At 44.6% G+C, this 21315-nt stretch overlaps 1 protein-coding gene across 4 annotated transcripts in view; it reads left to right on the forward strand.

Annotated features, from left to right (window-relative positions):
- The window catches only part of CUNH8orf88 (chromosome unknown C8orf88 homolog), a 49270-nt gene that overhangs the window by 18788 nt on the left and 9167 nt on the right, over nucleotides 1-21315 (forward strand). For all 4 annotated transcript variants that reach the window (XM_073550516.1, XM_073550514.1, XM_073550517.1 and 1 more), the window contains 4 exons: nucleotides 978-1076; nucleotides 1407-1477; nucleotides 3199-3286; nucleotides 3683-3789. In XM_073550516.1, coding sequence (XP_073406617.1) covers nucleotides 978-1076; nucleotides 1407-1477; nucleotides 3199-3286; nucleotides 3683-3789 — 365 coding nt within the window. The remainder of the gene's footprint in view (nucleotides 1-977; nucleotides 1077-1406; nucleotides 1478-3198; nucleotides 3287-3682; nucleotides 3790-21315) is intronic.

Here is a 21315-nt window from a genome sequence, read left to right on the forward strand (position 1 = left end):
CAATTACCGGTAAGTAATTATCTTTTCCGGCCACATAGCCATGTATAGGCTTGTGTTTTGCAGGACGAGTTTTACTTTTCAATGACCCCCCATCCATTTTATCATGTGATGTAGTGAAAAGCGGAGAAAAAAAAGAATTTTGTCAAAATGGAAAAGCGCAATTCCAAAATTGTTTTTTTGGGGTATTTTTATTTAGAGTTTATTTTACTTTAAAAATGACATGACCATTTGACTCTCCAGGTAGTATGATTACAGTGATGCCAGAATGTATAGTTTTGTTTTATTTTAAATGGTGATAAAAGTTCAGAAAATTGTAGTGAAAAAACAAAATTTGTTGCCGTTTTTCGAGGGCCGGAAAACCGCAGTTCTGACGTTTTGACTTGGGCTTTTTCACAGGACCAGAAATTTTCAGCAGAACCCTGGCTGTCATGGCAAACCATTGATGCCCCACAACCATGTCACAGGCGCCGATGTGCACATAGAGCAACCCTTTCTTCCCCCTCTGGCACGTTGTCAGCTCTGCTCCACCTGTAGTTGTTAGTGGCAGATGATGGCTGAATAAATTATCCATCATCTGCCAGCAAAGATACAGGCTCTGTTTGCGAGCTTTCATCAGACTCCGAGAGACGGCATATGACATGCCCTGAGCGTCATATGTTAAGGGGTTAAAGGAAATCTTTGAGCACAAACTGACTATTCAAACCAGGCACAGACACTATGCGCACGCTCGGTGTGGCCAGACTGTACTGTGCATCATATCCTTTATTTCTACCTTCTTTTCCATCATTGACAGCTCTGACTTTACAGGAGCCAGAGAAAGGCAAAGATAGATAGAAAACAAGTAGATAGAAAAGTGCGCTGATCTGTGTAGCAAATACAAGGATGCACTGAGTGCTTGGTTTGAACAGTCATTTTGTTTTGACAGGCTATCAACTGAATGACTTCACCGTGAAGTGAATGTAACGTTATTTTGTCAGGTTGTGAGTTGCTGCTGAGCAATAACTTGGAAGTCGGAAGACTGAGGCGTAAACCACTTCAGCCAGCAAGACCAATTCGTCGCACCATACCTGACAGTGGTGAGTACTCATACACTTGTCGTCCTCAAATCAGTCATTTTATAAAATGTAAATGGTTATCACCTCTACACAGGATAGATGTGGGGGTCCTACTGATCCAGAGCACAGGGGTCTGATGCCCTGTAAGAATTGAGCAATGGTCTCACATGTGGGTACAACACCATTCATTGCCCTTTTACCCTGAGGCTCTGCTGATATGTCATATATGGGAAGGGCAGATGGAGTCTTCATTATTCAGGGTCCTCCACCCACTGAACGTCACAGCACAGGGGGGTCCATGATCAGGGAAGCATGGATATGATAAAGCTACTTTCAGTGTTTGTTTTGCAGGAGCCATGTTGAACTCGCAAGCTAAAGTTACCGATCACTGCAAAGACGACATTAAAGAGCATTGCAATCTGGTAAGATGCATTATCTGTGATGGCTCGGTGGAGAACTTGCATGAGATTATGAAAGGTGTTCATGGGTGTGTGGGGGAAAAACTGCTACATCTAAGTGTTCAATGTATGAGCTGCACTCCATAGTTCTAATTGGAATCTGCCACTAGGTGCCATTTTTTTTTTTTTTTCAAATTATTTATGGTAATTAAAAAAAAATGTAAAAAAAAAAAAAAATGGCCTGGTTGTTTTCCCCCCCCCCACACACACACATTTTTGTCAGCCAGCCAAAGCAGACAGCTGGTGGCTGGTAAGGGGCCCTGGATAAAACCTCCCCTCCCCACCCCCCCGCCAATATTTACAATATAACTATAGGAATAGAGGAATAGTAATGGATAGGTGTCTTATAGGCGCCTCTACGTTACTAAGCCTGGGCTTGATGTCACCAGACAATACAAAGGTGATATCAACCCCACAAATATGAACCCCCCACTTGCCACCGCCACAGGGCAAGTGGGAAGAGCCGGGCAGAGCGCCAGAATTGACATATCTGAGAGGTGCATCTTTTCTGGGCAGCTGCCGGCTGCTATCTTTAGGCTGGGAGCGGGGGGACAATATATATAGAGAAAATAAGGTACAAGACCTTAGCCAGCTCACCAACTTGACCTGCAGGTACACGGAACTCCATCCTGACCAGACGTCATGTTTCCAGTAGAGAAAAAAGTGTTCCAGCTCCTTAAAAAATTCTTGAAATTTTATTAGTGCTTTTCCAAAGTATTTCAGTGTGGTAAAAACTCCATAAGCACTGCTTATGGACTTTTTACCGTACTGAAATACTTTTGGAAAAGCACTAATAAAATTTCAAGAATATCCATGCGCCCCTTACTGGCCTGAGAATAGCAGTCCCCAGCTGTCTGCTTTAGCTTGCCTGGTTGTCAAAAATGGGGGGCACCCCACGCCGTTTATTTTAATTACTTTAAAAAAGAAAAGAAACACGGCATGAGGATCCCTCTGTTCTTGATAACGCTGAGAGTTACAGGCCCGCAACTGTCAGTTTTGCCTGATTGGAAATCAAAAATACAAGGGAACCCATGCCGGTTGTTTTTTCAATTATTTAGAGGATTGGCTGATTAATACTGCCATCAGCCGCGCCTGCTCTCACTGTTATTTGTGGCAGCAGGCATAGGCTGATGTGAGTAGTAGTCCCATCTGCCGATGCCAATGATCAGTGATAAACTTCTTACCTCCGATCACAGTTGCAGGCTCACGCTTTTATTTGACAGCATGGGAACCGTGGCTCTCTGACCGGCGGTAAAAGATTTTACCGCCGATCATAGGCAGCATTTGCCACCCTGTCATGCCATGACAGCGTGGAAAACACTGGATGTTTGGGCCTCCCCTTCAAGTGAATTCTGGTACCCAAACCAATTTTTTTTTTTTTTTTTTTATATAACTTCAGCTGAACCCACCAGATCCAAGCATCCAGAGGTTTGCCCATCTCTATTGATGAGTGAACGTACTCGAATAAGGCGTTATTGGAGCATGCTCGGGTGCTAACAGAGTGTCTTCGGCGTGCTCGAATAATATGTTCAAGTTCACTTGGCTGCATGTCACGCAGCTGTTTGGCAGCCACAACACTTGCAAGGATTGCAGAACAAACGGGCATCAATAGCAAATACCATGCCGTCCATTAAAGCTGTATTCTGATTACATTGGTAATGTGTCCATATCTTCTCTTGATTTAGTGTCACTCCACTGGGAACCTGCATGATATATTTAAGGATCGGGGAAGTGATAAACCAACAGAAGAACCAGCAGTAAATACTCCAAAAGGTAAAAAGGCGAATCTGTGTGTAAAGTCTGTATTGTATGCCTGTTCTGCCTGTACACCTCTCTCCGCGGGGGCCCGCTTGTGTAACTTATTACCATTGGTTTCCAATGTACAGTCACAAAGCGGACCTTCCTGCCCCTGCACTATATCGGTCTATAAGAGGCACATCACTGACCATAGCAGATTGTTAGCTCACCTCTGCTGCTCCACTGTGTAGTATTAGTAATTTGCTGCTTATGCTAAGGCTTTAGCACCTGTCTGAAAGTCCTGAATGAGTATTCCCAGCTGTAGACATACAGCCGAAATCAAAATTATTTAACCCCCATTGCCAGCTGAGTTAGTTAGCAATGGGAATTTTTTTTTCAGTTTCTTACTCACCCATGTCTTTCTCTGTGCAGACAGAATCACATACAGCAGAGACTTATTGATGCAAATATCATACTTGTCTGTGTGCAAAAAGAAGCCAAAGCATTTACCCGATCTCTCCATTATTCATCAGTACCCGGTAAGTTATAGATATAATCCCACATAGAGGCGAGTGGCTGCTGACCTGTCACTGCCTCCTGGTACTGGTTAGTATCCGGCAAGTGTTCTATTCAGCAGAAGTCTGACTACACCTGCCTATGATTTGATGGTTTGCCTGTCCTCCAAAATTACCAGGTCCAGTATCTATTTTGGTCATTTTCTGGTGCCTTCAACCATTTTCTCTGTATTGTTTCCTCCCCCCCCTGTAAAGGCTGATACCATGGATCTTCCTGTGTAGCGGACGCTGCTACTGGTACCATTACCCTGTTTTTGGCCAATACTAGTTATGAGCTGTGAGATTCCTTCATGGATTTTTTTAAGAAACACAAAGCAACTAAGAGGAATAGATGGTCTTAGCAGACATCTGATATTGTGGTATTGGATATCACCAAAGTCCCCCTTTACTGTGCGAGTAGAAAGTGGCTGCTAATATCATTTTTCTGCCAGTTGGCTCAGGAAAGTTGATTCCAAACACTATAAAATGGCTAAACTATCAAAGACAGTAGGTACCGCTTCGCCAAAACTACAAGACCCGAGCAGCGGTGGGGATCAAGTGTTGGACCTGGGGAGGGGGGGGGGGAGTACCTCCTCTCTTTATTTCACCTGTTTTGGGTCCATTTTCCTGAAAAGGGTAAACCCCCTTTAATAGAACAAGTATATATTTTTATAACTCTATACTTTTTCTGCCTGTAGATGAACATCTGCGACAATTAAAAGTGAGGAATGTTTTCCTTTCTTTGACAGGCAGAGCGTTTATAAAGCTGTGAGTTGTTGGTGCCCAAAGGGGTAAATTTACTATACTAAATGAGCCATGGTTATTATGCTTTAGATATCTTTTGCATGTCCCATCTCAAAATTCAAGGGAATTGCGGCATTATTTAAGGAGAACGTGGCGTGGTGCAAAGTAAGCCAACTCCTAATTTATTTTACATTTTTGTGTTGCATGTACAATACAAATTTTAACAGCGCAACAGAAACTATTACTAACATGAAAATAGACCCACGGTAATCACAAGCGACAATTTTACTCGTCTATATGGAGAATACTTGGTGCACCAGCTTTATCATCTCTTGAGACACTTTGATAAATGTGGTGCATGCTCATACTAACTGGTATAAATTTATCGCTTCATTGGGGGACACAGGAACCATGGGTGTATGCTGCTGCCACTAGGAGGCTGACACTATGCAAATAAGAAAGTTAGCTCCTCCTCCGCAGTATACACCCCACCGACTGGTGCTCAATTACTCAGTTTAGCTTAGTGTCAGTAGGAGGTGGACCCGTGTCTTTCGTTAGACCCTTATCTACCTCAGTGTGCGTCGTTTCTTTACAGGTTCCGGAGGGATACAGAGTGAATAGTCACATCTGTACTCCCACAAAGAGACTGAGTACGGCGTGTACTGCCACCCCGTATCCTCATGTCTACCGGCCAGGAACACATGCGTGTTCGCCTTCTGTATCTCACCCACTCGCCTACCAGAGCGTGTCTGTGGATGGAGACACGGTCTGCAACTGGAAATGGGGTAAGTCAGGACTGCAGGAGGTATCAGCAGGCTGAACCCCTCTCTCCTTCCCATGATAGTAATCCCCCTGGGCGGTGGGGAACGGGCAAGCTTTCTTAAGCGGCATTACCTGTATTTAGCGTTCTCCGCGCCGCAAAACTGCGGTTCTCTTTAGACCTCCGCACCGCCCCGCGCTCTCCGGCGGCCGCCGTTTCTAATTCAGGCTTCGGTTCGGGCCTAATTCTGGGGCGAGGCCACGCCCCCATTTTCAGGCGTGCTTTTTCTTCTGAGGAACAGTCCCGCCCGTCTGGCGCCACCCACCGCTTCTCTGAGGGCTAGAGGTGTCGCAGGGGCCCACCCACTCCTCCCAGTATAGGAGGGAGTGGAGTTTTCTTATACTCCTGACAGAGCGGTTAGCTCCGCCCCCCTCTCTGGTGAGCTGATTCCCGCCCACAGCGTTCAGGAGCGCATTTTTACCTCAGTTTTTCCTCAGCCTGTGAGCTGCTCGTCTCCGCTGCAGCGTGCTGCGTACACAGGTTCCGTGTGTACCTCTGCGCTGCAGACTGACACCCTCCTCAGCTCTCCGTCCCTTAACCATCTGGCACTGTTAGTGGGTTAGCTCATAATGTCTAATTCTAAACTAATTTGCTCTGCTTTTTCCTCTGTGGTAGTCAGTCATTTTGCATGTTCTTCTTGCAAACGCAAGTTTCCATCAGGTCAGTCCTCTCCCCATTGTCAGGACTGCAGCAAGCCCACTGAACCCACCGCCCAGGAGCCCCCGGTTGTCCCGAGTGAGGTTGAGGCCCCTATCCCAGGGTGGGCTTCCTCACTGTCTCAATCTGTGGCGGATTTCACCAAGGTGTCCCAGACCTTGGTGTCTGTACTGGATAAGTTGCCACTACAGACTTCTGCAGGACCCAGCAGGTCACAGGATGCTCCGGTCGAGCCTGTTAATATTAGCCGCAAAAGAGCCTTACGGGAGCATCAGTCCGGTTCCTCTTCCCGTTCCGCATCGCCCCATAGTCCGTCCAAACAGCCTCCCTTATCAAGATCTTCCTCCCCTGAGCCAGGTGAGACTTTCTCGGATGGATCCTCCGAAGATGTTTTGGAGCTGGACTCGGACCAAATCGCTAATATGAGGGATATAGTTCAGAGCCTCATTGCAGCGATTAATCAGTCCTTCAATATCAAAGATTCTACCGCGGACCAGGAGGTTTCTTTCAGATGGTCGAAACCACCTTCCAAGGTCTTCGCTCATCATTCAGAGTTCCAGAAAATTCTTTCCAGAGAGAGAAAATCCGACCAGGCGTTTTCAAAGAGGAAAACGCCTTGGGGTGTTATATCCTTTCTCGCCGGAACTCATTGCAAACTGGTCAGCTTCACCGACCGTGGACCCTTCGGTTTCAAGACTATCTAACAGCACGGTCCTTCCAATTTCTGGGGGAGCATCTCTAGCAGACACTAATGACAGAGTCATAGAATCTTTTGCTAAGTCAGCCTTCGAAGCGGCGTCTTCTGTTCTAAGCCCGGCCTTCGCTTCTACTTGGGCTTCTAAGGCCATAGCGAAATGGGCTAAGGACCTCCGCCAAGGCATTTAGGCTGGAGACCAGCCAGAACAGCTGGCGGATCTCGCGACCAAATTTCGCATGCAGGCGAATATTTGGTCTCGGCCTCCCTGGATGCCGCATCCTGCGCAGCTCAGTGATCAAGCAACTTGGTGGCTATTAGGCGCACAGTTTGGCTTAAGGCTTGGCAAGCGGACTTATCGTCAAAATAGTCCCTCACCAGTTTACCGTTTCAGGGATCGCGTCTTTTGGCGATAGGCTGGACCAGATCATTAAGGATGCCACTGGGGCACAAGCTCCCTTCTTCCCCAGTCAAAATCTCGTTGACCTCCGACAAAACGTCGGCCTTTTCGTCGCTTCACGACAGCAGATACGTCTTCCCACCAGCAGAGGCACCAGCAGAGGCCTCAACCGTGCCAAGATAGGAAAAGAGTCTTCTTTAGGCCCACTCCTTTCTGGCGATCTCATTCTTCCCAGGGTAGAGCTACCAGACCTAGACCTGGAAGATCTTCCTCCGCATGACTGGAATCAAAACACTGGAGCATACTCCCAGGTGGGCGGCCATCGTCTTGCCTTCAGGGACGTATGGCTTGCCTCGGTGGAATACGCTTGGGTCAGGGAAGTTGTATCTTCAGGATACAAAATAGAATGTTTCTCGTCCTCGGGATCGATTCTTCGAATCCCAACCCCCGAAAGACCCTGCCTTTTGTTCCGGGTTTCTTTACAGCCATCGACTCTTCTCAAGTCGGGAGTGATTGTTCCAGTACCAGAAAAAGAGCGATTCACAGGTTTCTATTCGAACCTGTTTGTAGTGCCGAAAAAAGGAGGCACGGTTCGGCCCATTCTGGACTTAAAACTACTGAACAAAAGGGTTCGTCTGCGACATTTCAGGATGGAGTCCCTTCGTTCAGTAATCGCTTCCATGGAGGCACAAGAATTCCTGTGCTCCATAGACATTCAAGACACCTATTTACATGTCCCAATCTTCCTGGGTCATCAAAAATAACTGCGTTTCGCGATACATCAGGATCACTTTCAGTTTGTCGCCCTGCCGTTCAGGCTCGCCACCACCCCCAGGGTTTTTACAAAAATCATGGCAGCATTGATGGCCATTTTGAGGATCAGAGGTCTCGTGCTCTTCCCGTACCTCGACGACATCCTCATCAAAGCTCCATCCTTGCCCCAGGCTCTCGAAAGTCTGACCATTGTCTACGACACTCTTGCTCAATTCGGGTGGATCATCAACACAAAGTCCTGCCTAGTTCCAATACAACGCCTTGTGTTTCTAGGCATACTTTTCGACACTCGTCAGGCAAAGGTCTTCCTTCCCGACGACAAGAGAGTAACTCTTCGGTGGGATGTTCGTTTGCTTCAGGGCCCCCGACTCATTTCCCTCCGATCAGCCATGAGAGTTCTAGGGAGGATTGTTATGAATGAGTCACCGTAGGAGGCAAAAACAGAAATACTAGCTAAGTCCAGAAAACCAGAGAAGTTGGCAGGTATCGGATTGCAGACCCCTGAACCTATCAACAACTAGCAGTAGCCGTGGGGGGTTCCTACGGTGCCCAAGACCCCTCGATCACAGCCGGAGAACTAAATAGCCTAAAGACAGAAAGGGAAATCTAAACTGCCCCAGAGCAGACCCCAAAGCAATAGGCAGCCCCCAACGTATAATGACGGTGAAGCAAGATGAAAAAACACTCACACAGAAAGGCTGAGCAAATGATGGGGCCCAAGCTAACTAAATAGGACAGGATAGAAAAGCTGCTGTCTACAATCCGCCAAAACCCTATCAAAACAAGAGCCAACAGACTGATAGGGAAAAAAGCCCTGAAGACGCTAGGCTTCGAAAAGACTATATCAGTACTCAGGTATTTTCTGAAGACAGCGCAAAAAATATTCAGCTCACCCCAGCAGGGGATGGCAGAAATCCAGAAAAAGGTGAAACAAAACCAAAACACAAATGCAAAAAGCAGAGCAGAAACCTTAGCCTTTGAGGAGCAGGAATCAGACTGGTCTCCTAGAATCCCTATGAGAAATCACCAGCAAGGCAGAAGGGCATCGGCTGCCTTATATCCAGTTAGCAATTCCAGTCACCCAGTCATCATCATCCTGCTCAGGTGCTTGGTAATCAGCCTTACTACCTTCCTTCACCAGAAGAGGGAGTTCATCAGACCTCAATGGTGAAGGGGAAAATGAACTCACAACAGAGGATGGTTGCAACGTCGGAGGTGATTCCCTTCGCCCAATTCCACTCAAGACCGCTTCAGCGGGCCATTCTGTCGCAGTGGAACAAGTCTGTCTCCTCACTGGATCTTCCATTCCGACTCTCATTTCAGGTCAGGCTGTCCCTCAATTGGTGGCTAACATCTCCTCTTATTGCCCAGGGCCGATCGTTCCTTCCGGTACCTTGGCAAGTGGTGACGACAGACGCCAGTCTTCTGGGCTGGGGCACAGTGTTTCGCCATCTCACAGTACAGGGCAGTTGGTCAAGGCAGGAAGCGACTCTTCCGATCAACGTCCTAGAGATACGGGCTATTTTCCTGTCAATGATTCATTGGGACAAGCTGCTCAAAGGTCTGCCAATCCGGATTCAGACGGACAATGCTACAGCGGTGGCATATATCTACCACCAGGGAGGGACTCGGAGTTCCTCTGCGTTGGCCGAGGTATCCAAGATACTTCATTGGGCAGAAATGTCAGTCCCAGCGATATCCGCCGTACACATTCCGGGTGTGGAAAACGAGGCCGCCGATTTTCTCAGCCGCAAAGGCCTCGCGGCAGGGGAATGGGCCCTGCATCTGGAAGTCTTCCAACAGATTTGACTTCATTGGGGCACTCCGGACGTGGATCTGATGGCGTCCCGTCTGAACAAGAAAGTTCCAAGGTTCGTATCCAGGGCCCGCGATCCCCTCGCGGTGGGCGCTGATGCTCTAACCATTCCTTGGTCACAGTTCGTGCTCCCCTATTTGTTCCCTCCTCTTCCTCTTCTTCCCAAGCTGTTGAAGATCAAGGCAGAAGGGGTACCAGTCATCCTCATCGTGCCGGATTGGCCCAGAAGGTCTTGGTTCGCGGACATCGTCAACCTTCTCGCGGACGCTCATTGGACACTTCCAGACTGACCAGATCTGCTGTCTCAGGGTCCGATTTACCACCCCAATTCTCGGTCGCTCAATTTGACGGCGTGGCCAATGAGACCGCGGTACTAAAAGTCAGGGTTTTCAGATCGGGTAATTCACACAATGATCCGGGCTAGGAAGCCTTAGTCTTCCAAAATATACTATAGAACGTGGAAGGCATATTTTTGTTGGTGTGAGTCCAATCGCGTTCCGCCAATGTCTTTCTCGCTCCCTTCTATTCTAGCATTCCTCCAGGTAGGCCTGGACGGGGGTCTGGCCCTTAGTTCTCTAAAGGGGCAAGTTTCGGCGCCTTCAATTCTTTTACCGAAGACGCTATCCTCTCGGCCGCAGGTAAAAACCTTTTTACAAGGGGCGGCCCATGCAGTTCCTCCATATCGGGCTCCAGTGGATCCCTGGAATCTCAATTTAGTCCAAGAGGCTCTACAAGGTTCCCCTTTGAGCCTCTCAAGGAGGTTTCTCGATCTCTTCTCTCTTGGAAAGTGGCCTTTCTAGTGGCCATTACTTCCATCCGACGTGTCTCGGAGTTGGCAGCTCTTTATTGTCAACCTCCTTTTTTAGTGATTCACCAAGATAAAGTTGTTCTACGGCCTCCGCCGTCCTTTCTTCCCAAGGTGGTATCTGCTTTCCACTTGAATGAAGGCATCGTTCTACCTTTCTGCTCGGCTCCAGTTCATCCCCGGGAATGCTCCTTAAACAGACTGGACCTGTTCTGAGCGATGAAGGTCTACTTGGCTAGAACCGATGTTTTCCGGAAGTCAGACTCTCTTTTCGTCATCCCAGATGGGGCTCGAAAAGGCATGTCTGCCTCCAAGGCGACTATTACGCACTGGATCAGATCGGCTATCTTAGAGGCTTACCGGATAAAGAACAGAGTGCCCCCTTCTGGGATTAAGGCTCACTCCACTCGGGCAGTGGGTGCATCCTGGGAGGTGCACCACAGGGCTTCTGCGATGCAGCTTTGTAAAGCTGCAACCTGGTCCTCTGTTCACACTTTTGTAAAATTTTACGAGGTCCACACCTACGCTTCGGCGGATGCCAGCCTAGGAAGAAGGATCTTGCAGGCAGCGGTGGTGAGTCCGCTGACCTGATGGAAGTTTGTTTCCCACCCCAGGGACTGCTTTGGGACGTCCCATGGTTCCTGTGTCCTCCAATGAAGCGATAGAGAAAACAGGATTTTTAGTTGCTTACCGTAAAATCTGTTTCTCGGAGCCTTCATTGGGGGACACAGCACCCTCCCATGTTTTCAACTTCTGTACTTTGTTCTATGTAATATAGTTCTAGTTGAATTGTTGGTTTACTTTATATTCTATTGCTTCTCCTACTGCTTTCTCACTAACTGAGTAATTGAGCGCCAGTCGGTGGGGTGTATACTGCGGAGGAGGAGCTAACTTTCTTATTTGCATAGTGTCAGCCTCCTAGTGGCAGCAGCATACACCCATGGTTCCTGTGTCCCCCAATGAAGGCTCCGAGAAACAGATTTTACGGTAAGCAACTAAAAATCCTGTTATTCACTGTCCACATATTTGTCAGACTGAGTATATTGGCCCCTAAATGTATTACAAATTTTAATCATTTTCATTACACTTCCTTAAAGGGACCTTGTCACAGTCCAGTGCCGCAGTATTGCTGCCATCTGTAGGGAGATGCGCTCTATCATTTGTCCTCTGACTAATTGCATCCAATATCTTCTGTAGGATTAACGGTGTCCTTGTTTTCGTACCGTGAAAAGTAACTTTTTCAAAGACGTCCCTCACTTCACTATTGTAATCAGTTTCATCTATGCGGTGCCACACTAATTCCAATTTAATAATTACTTCTGCCAACTACTTTTTTTTTTTTTTTTTTTCCCTTCAGGATATGTAACCTTTTCCAATAATGCTCATGTTCATATCACTTTGTCACAGGTGTTCACAGTAACAGCGACTATGAGTGCAACATGTAAATACAGCTTAAAACCCACAGACATCCTTGTTATGGAGAAAATGATTTTTCCATGTGTTTGTTTATTGCCTTCATTTAGTGCAATGGTATGTTTTTCTACAATCATCACTTATTTTTAGATCCCCTTATATGCAGTTTTTCCCACCGGATAAGTTTCAACACTTCCTGTTGTGGGAGTGTCTCTCCCAGTAATACAGGCCGGACGTGAGGTCTGTGTGTCTCCAAAATGCTGCTGGCTTAATTAATTCCTATATCGGCACAGCTTCTCTTGTGCACGTCATGTGCTTTTCCTCCTAATATTATTCCAAATGTTTTTTTTTTTTCATGGACCGCATACGGACCAAAAAATATGGTCATGTGAATGAGCCCTTACACAAAGGAAAGGGAGGTGGAGAGCAAAGATCAGTCAGGAGCACTTATTAATATAGAACGTTTTTGCAGATGACTTGGCTAGATAATGGGACTTAGATGATCTGAAGCAACAAAAGGAAAGCAAATGAACGATGATAAAAAAACATAAAAAATCTGTGCGTCCATAGAATTTGACCCCGTTCTGAAATCAGATGTAATATTCAGTCCATGTGACCTGGGCATGTCTGACCAGGTACAGAATATTACATCATCGCAATCGGCTGCGCACACAGGGCTAGCGGGGATCTCACCGAAGTCACCGCAGTTCAGCCCAGCTGGGAACGGAGCCTCACTGACTGGTAGTAACCTCTATGATGTCACCCCAGGTCACTGAGGCTGTGTTCCCAGCAGCTCATTCACCAGTGGTTCTCAGCCTGGACGGTCACATCTTGGCTCCGTCCAGGTTGAAAACTAATTATCTCCCAGACATGGATTACAGTGTAGAAAAGAATGACAGACAGGTATGGTATATTGTTGTTTTTTTATTCTAGGTTTATTACAGGAGATCGAGGGCTTTGGTGGAATTGGGCGATAGGTGAGTATAACTGTTTTGTTTTTAAATAAAGTAAAACTGTGTTTTGTTTTATTTCTAATAAAAGACTTTATTCTGGCTTTGTCTTTACTTACCATGTAACTACAGGATTAGTATAGGATAGGTGTCTTATAGACGCTTCTCCATTACTAATCCGTGGGCTTGATGTTACTAGACAATACAAAGGTGACATCAACCCCACAAATATTACCCCACTTGCCACCGCTACAGGGCAAGTGGGAAGAGCCGGGAAAAGCGCCAGAATAATACACGTGCCGTTTCTGGGCAGCCGCAGGCTGCTATTTTTAGGCTGTGGGGGCCAATATCCATGGCCCCTTAGCAGCCTGAGAATACCAGCCCCAGCTGTGAGCTTTAGAAAGTCCAGTTGTCAAAAAAGGGGGGACCCCATGCCTTTTTTTAAAATTATTGAATTTGAAATTTATTTAAATAATTTGAAAAAATGTCTTTTTTTTATCACTTAAATGTAACTCATCATTCTCCCCTGCTCACGCCGATCGCCAGCAGAGCAAGGGAGAATGATGAGAGCAGTGTTCAGCACCCTGCGCCCGGGAACAGCGCTTACTTTTACGCTTCTTCCCCAGCGCCGATGTGTGTCACATGGATGACATCCATGTGTGTTATGCTTATGCACGTGTGCTGGTCGTTTTGTGGCCCGTGCAGACATTAAAAAATGGGCATGTCAGTGTGTTTTGCCCATGGACACACAATCCTTGTGGAAACACACTGACATGTGCACAGACCAATTCACTTTAATAGGCGAATAGCGCTCCGTTCCTCCCGAGTCTCTCCACATGGCTAATTAGTACTGTACAGCCACATTTGGGGTATTACCACGTTCAGTACAAATTGTGGGACAAATTTTGTTGCCATTTTTAGCCACTTCTTGTGTGAAAATGTAAAATCTTTGGCTAAAAGAACATTTTGGTGGTAAAAATGTAGTTATTTTTTCTTCACTGCCCAATGATATAAAATTCTGTGACACACCCATGGTGTCAATATGATCACTGCACCCCTAGATGAATTCATTGAGAGGTGTAGTTCATAAAATGGGGTCACTTATGGGGGGGATCTACTGTTCTGGCTCCTCATGGGCTCTCCCAGTGGGTCATGGCACCTGCAATCCATAACAGTAAAATCTGGCGCTCCTGCCTTCTGAGCTTTGCACTGTGCCTGAAAAATATTTCCCGATTATATGTACGGTATTGGCGCACTCAGGAAAAAATGGACCTCAGTTTGTTGTAAAAAAAAAAGTCAAAAACTTGGTGCTAAAACAACATTTTAGTGGTAAAAATCTAATTTATTCATTCTTCATCGCTCAGAGGAATAAAATCCTGTGAGGCACATGTGGTGTCAATATGATCACTGCACCTCTATATGAGTTCATTGGGGAGTGTAGCTTGTAAAATGAGTTCACATACAGTCATATGTTAAAGTTTGGGCACCCCTATTAATGTTAACCTTTTTTCTTTATAACAATTTTGTTTTTTGCAACAGCTATTTCAGTTTCATATATCTGATAACTGATGGACTCAGTTATATTTCTGGATTCAAATGAGGTTTATTGTACTAACAGAAAATGTGCAATCTGCATTTAAACAAAATTTGACCGGTGCAAAAGTATGGGCACCTCAACATAAAAGTGACATTAATATTTCGTAGATCCTCCTTTTGCAAAAATAACAGCCTCTAGTTGCTTCCTGTAGCTATTAATGAGTTCCTGGATCCTGGATGAAGATATTTGTGACCATTCCTGTTTACAAAAAAATTCCAGTTCAGTTAAGTTTGATGGTCGCCGAGCATGGACAGTCGGCTTCAAATCATCCCACAGATGTTCAATGATATTCAGGTCTGGGGACTGGGATGGCCATTCCACAACATTGTAATTGTTCCTCTGCATGAATGCCTGAGTAGATTTGGAGCGGTGTTTTGGATCATTGTCTTGCTGAAATATCCATCCCCTGCGTAACTTCAACTTCGTCACTGATTCTTGCACATTATTGTCAAGAATCTGCTGATACTGAGTTGAATCCATGCGACCCTCAACTTTAACAAGATTCCCGGTGCTGGGCATTGGCCACACAGCCCCAAAGCATGATGGAACTTCCACCAAATTTAACTGTGGGTAGCAAGTGTTTTTCTTGGAATGCTGTGTTTTTTAGCCTCCATGCATAACGTCTTTTTGTATGACCAAACAACTCAATCTTTGTTTCATCAGTCCACAGGACCTTCTTCCAAAATGTAACTGGCTTGTCCAAATGTGCTTTTGCATACCTCAGGCGACTCTGTTTGTGGCGTGCTTGCAGAAACGGCTTCTTTCGCATCACTCTCCCATACAGCTTCTCCTTGTGCAAAGTGCGCTGTATTGTTGACCGATGCACAGTGACACCATCTGCAGCAAGATGATGCTGCAGGTCTTTGGAGGTGGTCTGTGGATTGTCCTTGACTGTTCTCACCATTCTTCTTCTCTGCCTTTCTGATATTTTTTTTGGCCTGCCACTTCTGGGCTTAACAAGAACTGTACCTGTGTTCTTCCATTTCCTTACTATGTTCCTCACAGTGGAAACTGACAGGTTAAATCTCTGAGACAACATTTTGTATCCTTCCCCTGAAAAGCTATGTTGAATAATCTTTGTTTTCAGATCATTTGAGAGTTGTTTTGAGGAGCCCATGATGCCACTCTTCATAGGAGAATCAAATAGGAGAACTACTTGCAAGTGGCCACCTTAAATACCTTTTCTCATGATTTGATACACCTGGCTATGAAGTTCAAAGCTCAATGAGGTTACAAAACCAATTTAGTGCTTCAGGAAGTCAGTAAAAAGTAGTTAGGAGTGTTCAAATCAAGAAAATGATACGGGTGTCCATACTTTTGCACCAGTCAAATTTTGTTTAAATGCAGATTGCACATTTTCTGTTAGTACAATAAACCTCATTTGAATCCAGAAATATAACTGAGTCCATCAGTTATTAGATATATGAAACTGAAATAGCTGTTGCAAAAACCAAAATTGTTATAAAGAAAAAAGGTTAACATTAATAGGGGTGCCCAAACTTTAACATATGACTGTATAGTGGGTCTCTGTTGTTCTGGCACCTCAGGGGATCTGCCAATGTGACATGGCACCCTCAAACTATTCCAGCAAAATCTGAACGCCAATATGGCGACTCTTCCCTTCTGAACTTTGTACTGTGCCTCAAAAGTAGTAATCCTCCACATATGGGGTATCGGCATACTCTAGAGAAATTGCACAACTTTTAAGGTCCAATGTCTCCTGTTATCCTGGGTAAAATAAACAATTGGGGACAAAAAAGATTATTTTTGTGGGGGAAAATTTTTTTTTTTTTTTTTTATTTATTACGGCTGTACGTTATAAACTTCTGTGAAGCACTTGGGGGTTCCAAGTGCTCACCACTCATTCCTTGGGGGGTCTAGCTTCCAAAATGGGGTCACTTGTGGGGGTTTCCACTGTTTAGGCACATCAGGGGCTCTCCAAACACGACATGGCGTTTGATCTCAAATCCAGCCAATTTTGCATTGATAAAGTCAATGGCGCTTCTTCCCTTCTGAGCTCTGCTGTGCACCCAAACAGTGGTTTACCCCCACATATGGGGTATCAGCGTACTCGGGACAAATTGCACAACAACTTTTAGGGTCCAATTTCTCCTGTTACCCTTGGGAAAATAAAAACATTTGGATCTGAATTAAATTTTTTGTGAAAAGTTAAATGTTCATTATTTTTTTTTTTTTTTTTTTAAACATTCCAAAAATGCTTGTGAAGCACCTGAAGGGTTAATAAACTTCTTGAATGTTGTTTTGAGCACCTTGAGGGGTACAGTTTTTAGAATGGTGTCACTTTTGGTTATTTTCTGTCATATAGGCCCCTCAAAGTGACTTCAAATGTGATGTGGTCCCTAAAAAAAAAAAATTGTGTTGTAAAAATAAAAAATCGCTGTTTAACCCCTTCACCCCCAAGCGTGGTTTGCACGTTCATGACCGGGCCAATTTTTACAATTCTGACCACTGTACCTTTATGAGGTCATAACTCTGGAACGCTTCCATGGATCCCGGTGATTCTGACATTGTTTTCTCGTGACATATTGTACTTCATGTTAGTGGTAAAATTTCATTCAAATAACTTGCGTTTATTTGTGAGAAAAACGGAAATTTGGCGAAAATTTTGAAAATTTTCCAACTTTGAATTTTTATGCCCTTAAATCACAGAGATACTGCACCTGAAAAACTTGATAACTAACATTTCCCACATGTTTACTTTACATCAGCACAATTTTGGAACCAAAATTTTTTTTTGTTAGGAAGTTATAAGGGTTAAAAGTTGACCAGCGATTTCTCATTTTTACACCACCATTTTATTTTTAGGACCACATCACATTTGAAGCCACTTTGAGGGGTCTATATGATAGAAAATACCCAAAAGTGACACCATTCTAAAAACTGCACCCCTTAAGGTGCTCAAAACCACATTCAAGAAGTTTATTAACCCTTTTGGTGCGTCACAGGAATTTTTTTGAATATTTAAAAAAAAAAAAATGAACATCTAACTTTTTTTCACAAAAAAAATACTTCAGGTTCAATTTTTTTTATTTTACCAAGGGTAACAGGAGAAATTGGACTGCAAAAGTTATTGTGCAATTTGTCCTGAGTACGCTGATACCTGATATGTGGGGGGAACGACTGTTTCGGCGCATGGCAGAGCTCAGAATAGAAGGAGCGCCGTTTGACTTTTTCAATGCAAAATTGGCTGGAATTCAGATCGGACGCCATGTCACGTTTGGAGAGTCCCTGATGTACCTAAACAGTGGAAACCCCCCAATTCTAACTCCAACCCGAACCCCAACACACCCCTAACCCTAATAATAATAATAATAATAATAATAATAAATGTTATTTTTATAGCGCCGACATATTCCGCAGCACTTTACATTTCAGAGGGGATTTGTACAGACAATAGACATTACAGCATAACAATAATCACATACAGTAGATTATAACAAATACCAAGAGGAAAGAGGGACCTGCTCGCAAGCTTACAGTCTATGAGGAAAGAGGGAGACACGAAAGGTGGGTGGTAACAGTTACCCTGATTGTATGGACCAGTCATAATGTTAAGTGTGTAACAGTACAGACACAGAGGGCTAATGGAGGCATAAAGCATGTGGGAACATGATGCGGGGAACCTGGTTATGGTAAAACTTTTGGCTCTGCCACACAGGGATAGATTAGGTTAATGTGTTGGGGTGGTAGGCCAGTCTGAATAAATGCGTTTTCAGGACACGCTTAAAATTGTGGGGATTGGGGACTAATCGTATTGACCTGGGAAGTGCATTCCAAAGAATTGGCGCGGCACGTGTAAAGTCTTGGAGACGGGAGTGGGAGGTTCTGACTATTGAGGATGCTAATCTCAGGTCATCAGCAGAACGGAGGGCGTGGGTAGGGTGGTATACTGAAACAAGGGAGGAGATGTAGGGTGGTGCTGAGCCATGGAGGGCTTTGTGAGTGAGGGTAATAAGTTTATACTGAATTCTGTAGTGGATGGGTAGCCAGTGTAATGACTGGCACAAGGTAGAGGCATCGGTATAACGATTGGTGAGGAATATGATCCTGGCTGCAGCATTCAAGACAGATTGGAGGGGGGAGAGTTTGGTAAGAGGGAGACCGATTAGAAGAGAGTTACAATAGTCGAGACGAGAATGAATAAGAGAAACAGTAAGAGTTTTTGCAGAGTCAAAGGTAAGAAAAGGTCGAATTCTAGAAATGTTTTTGAGGTGCAGATGACTAATCTCAGCCCTAACCCTAACCCTAATGGAAAAATGGAAATAAATACATTTTTTTTATTTTATTATTTTTCCCTAACTAAGGGGGTGATAACGGGGGGTTTGATTTACTATTTATGGCGGTTTTTATATTTGGCAGCTGTCGCACGCTAAAAGACGCTTTTTATTGTAAAAATAGTTTTTGCATCACCACATATTGAGAGCTATAATTTTTCCGTATTTTGACCCACCGAGTCATGTGAGGTCTTATTTTTTGCGGGACGAGTTGACGTTTTTATTGGTACCATTTTCGGGCACGTGACATTTTTTGATCGCTTTTTATTCCGATTTTTGGGACGCAGAATGAACAAAAACCAGCGTTTCATGAATTTCTTTTGGGGGAGTGCGTTTACACCGTTCCGCGTGCGATAAAATTGATAAAGCGGTTTTATTCTTCGGGTCAGTACGGTTACAGCGATACCTCATTTAGGTCGTTTTTTTATGTTTTGTCGGTTTTATGCAATGAAAACTATTTTATATAAAAAATTATTTTTGCATCGCTTTTTTCTGCGAGCTATAACTTTTTTTTTTTTCGCTGATGATGCTGTGTGGCGGCTCGTTTTTTGCGGGACAAGATGACGTTTTCAGCGGTACCATGGATATTTATATGCGTCTTTTTGATCGCGCGTTATTACACTTTTTGTTTGGCGGTATGATAATAAATCATTATTTTTTGCTTTTGTTTTTTATTTTTATTTTTTAAGGGGTTCGCTAAAGGGTTTAACTAATGGGACAGTTTTATAGGGCGGGTCGTTACGGATGTGGCGATACCTAATATGTGTACTTTTATTGTTTTTTTTTTTGTTTTTTTTTTTATTTCCAAAAATGGATTTATTTGGGGGAATATATATTATATTTTTTTTTTTTTTTTTTCTAATTTATTTGGCGATGTTTGTTTTTTTTTTTTTTTTTTTTTTTAAATTTATTTTAACACTTTTTTTTTTTTTTAAACTTTATTAAATAGTCCCAGGTGGGACATCACTGTCCTGTGACAGATCGCTGAGCTGTCACATCACAGATCACTGTGACAGATCAGCGATCTGTCACAGGCAGTGCAGAAGGCTTCCTCATGCCTGCGCTTTGCAGGCACTGAGGAAGCCAGCTTCCTGCAGGCCCCCGAAGGCCCCCGTCGCCATCTTGGATTCGGGGGCCTGCAGGAAAGGAGCCCCCCGCAGCAGCGCTGCACATTGCGCTACCGTGGGAGGCTCAGGGAAGCACGGAGGGAGCCCCCTCCCTGCCGATGCTTCCCTTTAACCCCCGGTACACCGCAATCATGTTTGATCGTGGTGTGCAAGGGGTTAACGTGTCGGGAGCGGTCCGTGACCGCCCCTGACACATTGTGCCGGGTGTCAGCTGTGATAATCAGCTGACAGCTGACACCCGGCTGCGATCAGCGGCGCTCACCACGTGGGCGCCGCTGATCGCGGTAGACGTACTATCCCGTCCATGTGCATAGGGGCCCAGGTCCCATGGACGGGATAGTACGTCTGATGTCAGGAAGGGGTTAAGGCCTGTTTCACACTTCCTTTTTTGACCATCAGGCATTCCAGAGTTATTAGAACTTTATTAGGTGCGTCACAGGAATTTTTTGACTATGGAAAAAAAAAGTTTTACCTTTTTCCTCAAAAAATTTACTTCAGATCCAATTTTTTTATTTTGATAAGGGTAATAGGAAAAAATGGACCTCAAAATTTGTTGTGTAATTTCTCCTGAGCATGCAGATACCTCACGTGAGGGAGAAAACCACAGTTTGGGCGCATGGCTGAGCTCGGAAGGGAAGGAGCGCCATTTGACTTCCTGAAAAATCTGCTAGAACAATTGGTGGACAACATGTCGCATTTGGAGAGCCCCTGATGTGCCTAAACGGTGAAAATCCCCCACAAGTGACACCATTTTGAAAACTAGACCCCTCAGAGAACTGATCTAGATGTGTGGGGAGCACATTGAACCCTCAGGTGCTTCACAGAAAATTATAACATTGAGCCGTAAAAATAAAAAAAAATCACACATTTTTTTAGCACAAAATATTGCATTTTAATAAGGGTAACAGGAGAAATTGCACCATACAGTTTGTTGCAATTTCTTCTGAGTATGCCAATACTCTATATGTGGGGGAATACTACTTTTGAGACACAGTGCAAAGCTCAGAAGGGAAGAGGCACCATATTGGCGTTCAGATTATGCGGGAATGGTTTGAGGATGCCATGACACATTGGCAGAGCCTGTGAGGTGCCAAAACAGAAACCCCCATAAGTGACCCCATTTTACAAACTACACTCCCCAATGAATTCATCTAGGGGTGCTGTGATCATATTGGCATCACACGTGTGTCACAGATTTTTATACCATTGGGCAGTGACAAAAAACTAACTAAATTTTTGCCAACAAAATTTTGTTTTAGCACCAGATTTTACATTTTCACACAAGAAGTGGGTAAAATTGGCACCAAAATTTGTCCCACAATTTCTACTGAACTTGGTAATACCCCATATGTGGCTGTACAGTACTGCTTAACCTTACGGACATACGGAGAGATTCGGGAGGAACGGTGCGCTATTTGC

The sequence above is a fragment of the Dendrobates tinctorius genome, unplaced genomic scaffold, assembly GCF_039654945.1.
Source record: "Dendrobates tinctorius isolate UK_male_01 unplaced genomic scaffold, ASM3965494v1 ptg000165l, whole genome shotgun sequence".
NCBI lineage: Eukaryota > Metazoa > Chordata > Amphibia > Anura > Dendrobatidae > Dendrobates > Dendrobates tinctorius.